The sequence below is a fragment of the Tubulanus polymorphus genome, chromosome 3 (assembly GCF_964204645.1).
Source record: "Tubulanus polymorphus chromosome 3, tnTubPoly1.2, whole genome shotgun sequence".
NCBI lineage: Eukaryota > Metazoa > Nemertea > Palaeonemertea > Tubulaniformes > Tubulanidae > Tubulanus > Tubulanus polymorphus.
This window is the reverse complement of record NC_134027.1, coordinates 19,531,535-19,544,624: the sequence shown is the minus strand read 5'-3', so window position 1 is coordinate 19,544,624 and position 13,090 is coordinate 19,531,535. Positions and strand designations below refer to the sequence as shown.

Genomic DNA, 13,090 nt, shown 5'->3' with positions numbered 1-13,090 from the left:
TTCCATCATTGCCCAACCATAAAGATTATTTGCATCTATGTATAATAATTTATATCCAGGATTATCATTTACATTGAAATATCTATCACCCAATACACCTGAAACACCTCCTCTTATAGATTTTTCAAATAATAGTAATTGATCTATATTTGTTAACAAATCCATTTTTATATCTGTAAATTTTAAACCACAATCCCATGTTAATCCTGGGCTAGAATAACAATGACAAGGATCAATATTGAAATATTTTAGGTTTACATCTCTAAACCTTTCGAATATATCGGTTAATAATAATACATCTGATTTTAAATATAAATCTACTAATTGTCCATGATTTTCTATTTTGAAATGATTCCAAATATTCAATGTTCTATTATAGACTTCATCTTTAACATATTCATTTTTTAATTCATCATAGAATTGTTCTTTCAATAATTCAGTTATTTTAAAATCATTATGATTTTTATAGAAAGAATATGGAATTGCGCCTTTATATCTCATTAATTTAAAATCATCATAATTTGGGTAATATTCTTTTAATATCTTTAATTCATCATCAACTAATGATTTTGATAAATTATCTAATGAACTTGCTAGAAATCTATATGAATCTATAAATCTAGACAACCAAATTGGAATGATATATAATTCTCAGATGTTTTAGCTAACATTCGTTGGTATTTTATCTTTTGATTTATTTGAATTTAATATTTCTATTTCATTATTAATTTCTTCTATTTTATGACACAGTTGCTTAATGAATAAATGCGCGTCATACCCCGATAAATTGTGAAATATAATGGGGACAAAATTTACTTTTTTGGCTTGCAAATTACAATTCTCATGTGCAGCGCCTCTAAACTTTCCATTCAAATGATCATGGTCTCTTACTTTTTTAACTTTATAATTAAATATCTTTTCACAATAATAACATTTATCTGCAAACGCAAATACTTCTTTATCTTCTTCTGTCATAATTATTTCTTTATTTGTATTCAACTTTTCATTAAATCTTATTTCATATTCAATTAATAAGTCACAAAAATGATTAATAACATTTTCATTTCTATACTGATAATATTCACTTTCAATTAGTTCTGGATAATCAGATTTAATATATATCCCGAAAGCTGCAGCTGATTGATGAATCTTTTTAATTGTATTTGTTATTGGTGGTTCATCTGAATAATCACTTTCATTAGAATTTAATTTCTTTCTTTTATAATATATATCTTTTCTATCTTTATCTGTTAATTCTTTATTTAATGATTCAAAATCTCCATATATTACAAATGGTACTTTATTTTTGTAATCATATTTTTTGAATTCTAATATTTTATCTTTTTCATTTGGTAAAACTAATTTACAATAATCATGATTATCACATATTTGTTTATGATTTAATAATGTACTTTCATTACTGAATTTATGTAAACATTTTCTACATAGATATATTTTATTATGGTGATCACTTTCTGTTCTAAAAAATAAATCGATTAGTTTAATCCACATATAATGATTCTCATAATATAGTATATCTATAACATCATTTGAATCATAATCTTTTGATAGATATAAAGGTTCTAATGTATAATGTTTAATATTATTTCCTTTTGTATTTGGTAATTTGATTAAATCAAATACATTTATCTTTAAATTATTATCTCTTTCTATTTTTGGGATATTTTTAATTCTAACAGGATACTTATCTATCTTATAATTACTTTCAAATTGTTTATAATGAGTTAATCTAAAACTATGTGTAATATCTTCTGTTGGATGTAAACAACTTATTATAGCCCATAGAAAACATTTATCATCTTCATTTTGTATATTTATTACAGCATTAGTTTTAAATGGTAGTTTAATATAACTCGATGCTTCAATATCTGGTTCTTTATAATATGATAAATTATTTTCATCAATTGGTTTTGATTTAGTTAACTTATTATATTTTGTGTTATAAACATGTAAAGTTATAAATATTATCTCATCAAATATTAAACCAGATCCTTCAAAATATTTCTCTTCTATTTTAGTTTTTATTTCATTATAACATTTATTTAATTTATCATCTATATGTTGTTTAGATATAATATGTTGTGAATGAGAATTTATATTATATATTGGTTTATCTTCAGATTTTATAAACTTTACTTTAACTGATATACTAATTTTAGGATATTCAACATCTGTAATTATTTCTATTATTTCTTTCATATTTTCTAAATGTTTTTTATTTTCTTCTAATGTTTTTCCATTATGAAATTTAAACTCGATAGCTGCTGGACCAATATCACTTTTAAATGCTTCGGTTATCTCTATATCTTTTTTATTATCTAATGAATTAATATAATTTCTTACATCTTCCATATATGGTCTTTTATTGTTTAATTTATTTTTTATTCTTTTAATTGTCTTCTGTTTCTTATCGTTATCATTATCAAAATAATCTTCACCTAAAATATCATTATTCTTATTTCTAATATGACTTATAGATTTTAAATGTTCTTTATAATATCTTTTATCACTGAATGATTGATTACATGTATCACATTTATATGTTTCTTTTTCATTCTTTAATTCTTCTAATTTAGTTTCTAATATATCATCTTTATATTCTAGTTTCAATTTATTCTCTAAATGTGTTCTAGTTTTATTGTGTCTTGCTTTTTAGGATTTATCTATATCGATATTACATGTTGGGCAGTAGTATTTATTTGCTTCCATTTTAATACTATATTTTTTATTAAAATTGATTTTAGAAGTTCAATGATTTAAATGTTATTCATATATATATGAATATTTTAAGAGTAATAGGGGTAATGGGCTTTCATATCAAAGGTTTAATGATCGAGTTCATTAATAACATATATTAAAAAACTATAATATATTTTCATAACCGCGTGCATTTCAGTTGAATAATAGAATAATTATTATCATTTGAATATATTTGATTATTTGAATTTGTGTATTGTAATTAAATCAATTGGTCGCGGAGCGGAGCGGTAGCGAAGTGGAGCGACCAATTGATTTAATACAATATGCTTTTTATATTATTGATATCTTAGAATAAATACTTAGTTTTGATATAAAATGCACGCGGTTATGAAAATATATTATAGTTTTTTAATATTTTGTTTTTTAATGGGCTCGACCGTTCGACCTTTGGTATGAAAGCCTATTACCCCTATTACTTATAGGCCCTAATCTATTAATTATTTCTAATGATTTAGCATTAAAGATGGGAAATATAAATGGTTATAATAATCTAATTAAAACTGCAACAATAAATAATTCGTTTGGATTAAATGATATAAATAAAAAGATTATTACTGCTCCAAAATTAATGGAAGGTGAAAAAAATAAAAATCATATTCAATCAACAGAAACTAAAACTAAGAATATTAAATTAAATAATGATTCTAAACCGGATTATAATACTACAGAAAATATTAAAACTGATAATATTCAACATGAAATAATTAAACTAAATGATGATAATAAATCCCATGAAAATGCTAAATTAGCTTTAATTTTTATAGGAATTGTAATTGGAGGAATATTATATTTTAAATTTTAATTTTTTTATTATATAAATGGCAGAAGGTGGAGTAGATATTCAGTTGGATCCTTCAGATGAACCTGGAATAAGTGATGAACAACCGCCTGATATTGGTGAAACAAGTTTTAATGACGGTAATGAGCTAGGACGTAATTCTAATTTAACTTCACCTGATACTAATGAATATATTGATAAAACACGTTCAAAGATAAATATTGAAAATGAAGTTACAGAAATAACAGAAAAAGAATACAAATATAATGAAATTATTCATGAATTTAAACCAATGTTAAAAAGATCTGGTTTCAATATAACAAATAAAGGTATGAATTATTTAGTAAAAGATTTGAAATATTTAAATGGTGATTATTATTGGAAATTGAAAGATGACTATTATTTTAAGATTTCTTTAATAAAAGTCCTGATAAAATAATAACAAAACCAACTTTAATTAAATTAGAACAATCTAGAATTAAGAAAATCATTAATGATGTTATAACTGATGTTAAAGAACAAGATATAATTCTAAATAGAAAAGAATTTAATCTAAGAAATGTTAATTTTTTGAAGATGATTAATGAAAATTTAGAGCCAGAAACAATTCCTAAAGAAGCTGATAATTCTAAAACTAGTAAAGTTAAATCAACCGAAGTTCAAACTGAAAAACTTTTACAAAATGGGTTACTTGATGCAACAGATCAAGAATTAGAAGATTTAAATATATTTTCTGATGAAGCAATTAGAGAAATTATTAGTATAAGAAATGAAGCTGATAAAATTGCGCATAATAAAAGTATAAGAGATATTAAAATTAGAACTTTAGAAAAAGAATTAACTGATAAAAATAAAGAAATAGAACAACTAAAGTCTGATTTAGACCATCAAGCATTTGATGAAATGGAATATAGGCAAAAAGAATTACGTTTAGAAAAAGAAATTAATAATTTAAAAGATAATTTAGAAGTACAAAAAGGTGAAAGAGATATATTATTAAAATCATATGATTATAATATTAATAGATTAAAAGTTATTTTTAAAAATTTGTTGATAAAACCAAATTCTGAAATATCATTGAAAGATAGAATAAAATTATTATTTAAATTAGAAGGAATAACAATTCTTTCAATTCTAACAGCTGTAACTATGTTATTTACAACAATTGGTTTAGCAATATCAAATTCTTTAAAATCTACTCCTACTCCCAATAAACCGGATAAACCCCCGAATGATAATAATTCTATACAAGATAAAGTTAAAGATGGTTTAAAGAAATTAGCAAAATATTTATGGGAACTATCTAAAAAATCTGCTGCAGCTTTACCAGGAATTATTGCGTCAATTGTTGTTGTAAATTGAAGTCCGGTTTGCTGCTATAGAATTTTATTGTAGTCGAGTTTAGCTTTAGTACTGTAGGATTTGTAACCCTTCATTGAACCTCTCCATGCTTTGTTGTTACTAAGTCTAGTACATTATATATACAGTATATATTGAATATCTCACAGTTGAGCATTGGTCATTTTCGTAGAAACTTGCTCGAGGAGCTACAGTAATTGTAAGTAACGAATTTTTAGATTTGCTGTGGGTTAGTTTTCTTTGCATAAATTGAATTGATTACTTATATATATATTTTCATATTTGTAGCAAACCGGCATTATATGGCATAGTGCAGCATCGTTAGTTGCTAAAATAAACACGCTGAGTTTGAAATGTAGCTGTGCTTTCGTGTTCAATAGATTTTCGAGGATTCGTTTCGTCGATTTAGAACATTATAGTTTGAATTACTCGAAAGCTCATCATGACCGATAACGAAGATTCAAATACTAGTAAAAGTAAGTCGTTGAAAGCCACTCGTACAAGTCTCGCTGGTTGGCTTACTCGTGCTATTGATGCTGCGGATTCAGTTCGCATATCGGCGGCTGTTGAACCGGCAAAGCAACGTATCACTGGATGTTTGCAAAATCTGCAAACTGCTCACGACAAGTTCATGTCTGTACTCGAGAATGAAGAAGAAATCGAAACCGCTGGGCGTTGGATGGAGTGTTATTTCGATAAAGCTATGGTTGCTTTAGAAAGGTTAGACAATTTTGCTAAAAGAGACTCGTCTCTTGATCCGAATGCACCCGTTTTCCAAGCGTCGTCTACATCTTCCGTGTCGCATCCAGTTGCAGAGGATCTTTCAGAGAATGTCGTGACGAATGCTGTAAACAACTCGTCGCTTAGGACCATTGATGCGTGGATCGATGATTTGGTCGAAGGAGTCGAAACTATAGTAAATGTGGAATCATCAACCTCCCTGGAAGAAGCCGTTATCAAGATGGAGATTGATCGAGATTTACCGAAAGTTGGTCTCCCGATGTTCGACGGTTCACCACTTGTATGGCCAAGGTTCATTGAGCAGTTTTATGTGCAAGTACATAATCGTCCCGGGATCAAAGATTCCAGACGTCAAGACCTTCTGCAGTCGCATGTGAAAGGTGAGGCCAGAGAGCTCATTCAAGGTCTTGGGTTTAGTGGTTGTAATTATGCACGCTCCCTTAAGGAGCTAAAGTTTGTGTTTGGACACAGAGTACACGTAGCTAGGGCTTATATTGAATCAATTACGAACGGTCCACCCACAAATTCATATGATTCAATATCATTACGTTCCTTTTACATTAGTGTGAGAGATTGCTTAATTACTCTAAAACAAATGAATTATCTTTCTGAAATTGGCAGTAGTGATTTATTACAGAAAGTTGTAAAACGTATCCCGATTGACAAGCGTTCAAAATGGAACGAATTCGTTAGACGTATATCTCGAAAACGAGATCCTACATTGTTTGATCTAGAAAGTTGGCTCAAAGATTGTGTTGACGCTGACTTCGGTCCATTTTCATTACAACAAAATAGGTTGAAATTGAAACGTAATAATTTTTCTAGTAATGCTTTAGGATCACGGAAAATCAATGTGAATAATTCCACGAAACAGATGTCTAGCAGTTGCGTGTCAGGTGGGAAAATATTTGAATGTGTTATTTGTTCAGGTAGTCATTCTGTGAGTAATTGTGGAGATTTCATTGATAAATCGGTAGATGAAAGATTTGCTCTAGTCAAGAGATTACGTTTGTGTATTAATTGTTTGTCACCTGGTCATTTCATTGCGACTTGCAAATCTCTTTCTTGCTGTAAAGAACCAGGGTGTGGCAAGAGACATCATACACTGCTTCATGTTAAACGTAAAATCAAAATTAATGATATTGAACAAAAGAATCAAACTCAGAATCTAGACACTTGTAATAGTGAATCGCAAGCCAGTAGTAGTCAAGGTGTAGCACCTAGCGCAATAGAACGCAATATAGTTCTTGGTCTCGATAGTAATTGTTCTGACGTGTATTTTCAGGTTTTGCCGATTGTGGTTCAGGGTGCTAACGGAAGACGTATATCGACGTATGGTCTGCTGGATTCTGGGAGTGACGTGACATTAATCCGTGAAGATCTGGCTATTGATTTAGGGTTGTCTGGTAAAAAACAAGTATTGACTATCAACACACTTCACTCAAGCGATGCACAGTTATCTCGCCGTGTTTCCTTTACCGTTCGAAGCAATGATCCTTTGTCATTCATGTGTCCCAAGCATGACTACATCTGGTAATATCAGTTGTCCACTTCAGAAATATAATGAATTTTCTCCTCATAAGTTGAAACATTTAGAGGGTCTGCGATTTCCTGATACATTCCCACGTCAGGTTAAAGTACTTTTGGGTGCAAATGTACCTAGAGCACATATACAATTAGAGGTAAGGGAAGGGACATCAAATCAGCCCTTAGCTATTCGGACTAGATTAGGGTGGTGTTTGTTTGGGAACATGTCAAATGACTTGTGCGATGTTCACGTCCATTCAATTGTTTCGGAATGCTCTCTTGTTGATGAAAATTCACTCTCACGACAAATTGAGAACTTTTGGTCAACAGAATCCTTTGGTGTAACTTACCCTGATAAGATTGGATCGGTTGAAGATCAAAGAGCTCTTAAAATTCTTGAAGAAACAACCCAACTTGTGGGTGATCATTATCAAGTAGGTATGCTATGGAGAGATGAAAATAGTGTTTTACCAAATAACTTTCCATTAGCTAAGAGAAGATTTGACTTGCTAACAAACCGCCTGTGTAAAGATTCTGTAATTAAAAATGGCTATTGTGATACACTTAATGGCTATATTTCCGCTGGGTATGCTCGAAAGTTGACTCCGGAGGAAGAAATTATTTCGACACCTAGAACTTGGTATCTCCCTCACCATTGCGTTTTGAACCCGAACAAGCCGGGTAAATTTCGGGTAGTGTTTGATGCAGCTTCGCAGTTCAGGGGTTCTTCGTTAAACAACTTACTAATGACAGGCCCTGATCTGTTAAATAGTTTGTTTGGTGTCTTACAAAGATTTCGTTTATTTGAAACAGCGCTTGTTGCGGACATACAAGCGATGTTTCATCAAGTGAGAACCTCTGAAAGCGAATCTGAAACATTGAGATTCCTTTGGCGGCCAGATGGCTCATATGGTTCTCCGGAGGTTTTTAAGATGTTGGTGCACATTTTCGGTGCTCGAGACTCGCCTTGTTGTGCGAATTACGCTCTAAAAAGATCAGCTCGTGATAACATTGATTGTTTTAGTAGCATCGCTGTAAATTCTGTCTTGCGAAATTTCTATGTGGATGATTTTCTCAAGTCAGTTCCTGGTGATAGCAAAGCGTTGCAATTAGCTTATGAGGTAAAAGATATTCTTGCTAAAGGAGGTTTCCATCTCACAAAGTGGATGTCATCAAGTAAATGGGTCCTATCCCAAATTCACCCTGAAGAACTTGCTAACCCTTCGTTAGACCTAGACTTAGGTGACTTATCAGTAGAACGGACTTTAGGTGTGAAATGGAACGCTCAGAATGATTCCTTTGTATTTAAACCTGTTATCAAAGATGTTAAACTTACTAAACGAGGTATCATAAGCGCTGTCTCATCCATTTTTGATCCATTAGGTTTCCTATCACCATTCATACTTAGGGCCAAGTGTTTGATTCAAGATATATGGCGGTCTGGGTTCGAATGGGATGAAGATATTTCTGGGGACTTATTGGTAACCTGGGATGAATGGCAAAATGAGTTGAAGTTGTTGCATGAGCTGAAAATTCCTCGTCACCATGAGTTGTTTTCTCCTTCTGTTAGTAATGTACAGTTGCATTTGTTTAGTGACGCGTCCGAGAGGGCATTTGGTAGTGTAGCATATTTGCGTTATTTGATTGATAGTTCATTTCAAACTACCTTTCTCGCTTCAAAAACTCACTTAGCTCCTACAAAACATCCTTTAACCATGCCGAAATTGGAGCTGCAAGGTGCAGTTATGTCGGTTCGTTTGGGTGAGGTTTTGAAGCGAGAACTGTCAGAAATTTGTGACATTGAAGTCTCTTATTGGACTGACTCACAAACTGTTTTACGATATATTCGTAATGAAAAAAAAAGATTCAAGATTTTTGTAGCCAATAGAGTGGGGGAAATTCGTGAAATATCATCGGTTAATCAGTGGATGTATATTGCATCCGAGTCGAATCCTGCGGACGATTGCTCAAGGGGGCTTTTAGCTTCTGATCTGACTTTTTCGCATCGTTGGTTTGCAGGTCCCGAATTTCTCCGTGTTCCTGAAAAGCAATGGCCGTCTCAGCCTGATCTAGGTATCATTTCAGATATAGATGAAAATCTCAAGAAAACTAAGGTAGTGAATAAAGTCTTAGCATTTCCTCAGGCTGAGCCAGTCATTGACTTAACGGGTCTTGTACAGCCGGAGGATTATTCTCGTTGGTACCCTTTGTTACGCAGAACAGCTTGGATTTTAAGGGCTATCAGGAATTTTGCCTCACACGTTCCACGTTTGGGATATACAGCTGTAAAAGCAAAAACTTTGACAGTGGAAGATTTTGATTTTGCGGAAACATGCTTAGTTTCTCAAGCCCAACCTGACTCATTCCCAGAGGAGTTCTCTTTCCTTAAAAAGGGGAAGTTAAAGGATCATAGTTCTTTGCGCTGTCTTGATCCAGTTTTTGATGGCTCCTGTATCAGAGTAGGTGGAAGGATTCACAATGCTCCAAATGTTTCCGTAGAGGCGCGCCATCAGTTGCTTCTCCCTTTCTCTCATCATATCACGGAGCTTCTTGTACGAAAAGAACACCTTATTCATTTCCATGCTGGTCCAGAGCACTTGATTTCATTAGTTCGTCAAAAGTACTGGCCAATTAAAGCTAGATCTGTCGCAAAGCGTGCGATTTCGCGGTGCTTCGGTTGTCGTCGTCGATTAGCTAAGTCTAGAGTTCCTTTTATGTCGGATTTACCCGCACATAGAATTACTAGCCATTGCAGACCCTTTCAATTTAGTGGGGTAGACTATTTTGGCCCTTTATTCATCAAAAGAGGGCGTTCTACAATCAAAGTATGGGTTTGCTTATTCACGTGTTTAGTAACTCGTGCAGTACATTTGGAAGTAGCTGACTCAATGGAAACTGACACATTTTTACTAATTCTGAGGAATTTCATTGGGCGACGTGGTCAGCCGAGTCATATTTATAGTGACAATGGTTCCAACTTAGTTGGAGCTGAGAGAGAGTTAAGAGAATGTTTAACACAATTAAATCAATCTCGTATTTCTAATTTTTGTCATGAAAAGGGTATTAAATGGACCTTTAATAGTCCCTGTGCCCCCCATTTTGGTGGGGTTTGGGAGAGATTGGTTCGAACGGTAAAGGCGGCTATCAAATCAGTCCTTAAAGGACAACCATTTCCTGAAAACGTGCTGCGAACAACGCTTATAGAGGTGGAAGCATCTGTTTATAGTCGACCTTTAACTTATAATAGCGTGGATCCTGCAGATTTTACACCCATTACACCAAACCACTTTTTACACGGGGGTGCTAGTTCTGTCGTGGCCCTTGGAGTATTTCATGAGCGTGAAATCAACAGTAGAAAAAGATGGCGTCAGTCCCAGGTTCTGGCAGACCACTTTTGGCGTCGCTGGCTGAAAGAGTATTTGCCACCCTTAACCATGAGAAGCAAGTGGCTAGAAAATACAGAAAATGTCAAATTAGGTGACTTAGTGTTAATCAAAGACAAAGACATTCCTCGTGGTCAATGGCCATTGGGTCGTTCTATTGAAGTTTATGCTAGTCCTAATGATGGACGAATTCGTTCGGTAAAAGTAAAAACCTCTTCGTCAGAATATGTTCGACCAGTAGTTAAGCTTTGCGTATTGGAAGAGAGTATTGTATAATTATCTTGATTAAATTTGTATTTGTATGTGCGAGATAATTACTTATATTTGATACGACAATAATATGTATTTGAAGTAATCATGTAATCTTTGTAATATGATATCGTTATATTTTCAAACACCGTCTGATACGGATGTTTAGGAGGTGCTGTGTTGTAAATTGAAGTCCGGTTGCTGCTATAGAATTTTATTGTAGTCGAGTTTAGCTTTAGTACTGTAGGATTTGTAACCCATCATTGAACCTCTCCATGCTTTGTTGTTACTAAGTCTAGTACATTATATATACAGTATATATTGAATATCTCACAGTTGAGCATTGGTCATTTTCGTAGAAACTTGCTCGAGGAGCTACAGTAATTGTAAGTAACGAATTTTTAGATTTGCTGTGGGTTAGTTTTCTTTGCATAAATTGAATTGATTACTTATATATATATTTTCATATTTGTAGCAAACCGGCATTATATGGCATAGTGCAGCATCGTTAGTTGTTAAAATAAACACGCTGAGTTTGAAATGTAGCTGTGCTTTCGTGTTCAATAGATTTTCGAGGATTCGTTTCGTCGATTTAGAACAATTGTTGGTTTTATATTGAAATCTGCAGGAAACATTATCAACTTTGCTGCTGAACATATTATTTTATCAAGTAAACATGATAAAAAATAAATGATTAATTTTCTAGTTAAATAAATGAGTGGGCGTTATATCAATCCTTCTGAGAATCATAGAATATCTAATGCTATTAAAGCAGAAAGATCTCCTCATATAATTACTCATAACCCTTCTAATATTAATCCTGATGAAACTTTATATGTTAGAATTCCTCGATTAACACAAACTACTTTTTATGTTCCAAATAGTATTTATTTATCAGCCGATATAAAAGTAACCGGTAATAATAATAATTATGTTGTTGATAATGTTGGAAGATATTTGATTAAAAAAATTAACTATAAAGATTGGTCCAGAAAAAGTTTACTCATTAGATGATTATAATTTATTTATGCATTATAAAGATTTATGGTTAATTAAAGAAAATAGAAATAATATGATATTTCAAGGAATCCAATCAGAAAACCAAAATAAATTAAGATCAGACTCTGATAACGCAATAGTAACTAATGATGTAGATAATTTGATTAAAAAGATTTATGGAAGCAAATATAAAATTCCATTACACTATGAATTGATAAATAATAATGCACCTTTATATAAATATGTAATTCAAGAAGATATTATATTTGAGATAACATTTGCTCCTGTAAATGAAATTGTATTATCTAGCGTTGTTAAAGATATGGGTTATAAATTATCGAATATATGTTTAGAATATGACAGTAACTAATGAAAATATTGCTAACACAATTCAAACTCAACACAATCAAGGATTTTCATTATTATATGATTGTATTGATAAATTTAAAACTGTAACTATTAATGCAAATGATGAAATAATCAATGAGAACTATCAACTTCCCAAGAAGATCTATTAAAGGTATATTCATATTTTTTACCATTGCAACATATTCTTATGGTGCAATAAAGGTAGATAATTATTTTAATCCTGAAATAACAAAAGTAGAAATAACTATCGAAGGAATAGCAAATAAAATATTTTGTCAAGGAATGAGAATGATAGATCAATGGCCAGAAATTAGAAAAAATTTTATGAATGAAAAAGTAAAATCATCTGAAAATTGTAATATTAATCAAATTGATTATTATGCCGGTAATAAATATGCATTATGGTTAGATTTTAGAACAACAGAGGATAATTCATTACATGGTTCTGGAAAAAAACTACAGAACACTAAAGATGGAATACAATTATTCATGAAAAAGAATATATATATATATATATATATATATATATATATATATATATACATATATATATATATATATATATATATATATATATATATATTATATCTGACGCACAATTAAATATTGTAAATTCACAATTAGATAGTATTCAATATTAGAAATATAAAGTTAAAATTAAGGATATATAAATGGGCGGTAAAAAAACTCCCAATACTAAAGAACAATATTTAAGAAATTTATATTACAACCCTGAGAGTTCGGTTGCTTATTCTTCTACCAAAAATATATGGCGTCAAGTAAAACAAGATAAGATAATCCCACAAAATTTAGTTAAATTTAAAGATATAAATGAATTTATGTTAGAACAACTTACATACACAACACATAAAAAAATTGTTAGAAAATATAAAACTCGTAAAAC

General features: G+C 31.2%; 1 protein-coding gene across 1 annotated transcript; it reads left to right on the top strand.

Moving 5' to 3' along the window:
• Positions 1–7,410: 7,410 nt before the first annotated feature.
• Positions 7,411–10,845, top strand: LOC141902146 (uncharacterized). The gene has a single exon (XM_074789786.1). The coding sequence runs from the start codon at positions 7,411–7,413 to the stop codon at positions 10,843–10,845; it is 3,435 nt and encodes a 1,144-aa protein (XP_074645887.1).
• Positions 10,846–13,090: the final 2,245 nt, after the last annotated feature.

Bases quoted from the DNA above. Each gene is read 5' to 3' on its own strand.
- LOC141902146 (XM_074789786.1), top strand. From the start codon at position 7,411: ATGTCAAATGACTTGTGCGATGTTCACGTCCATTCAATTGTTTCGGAA.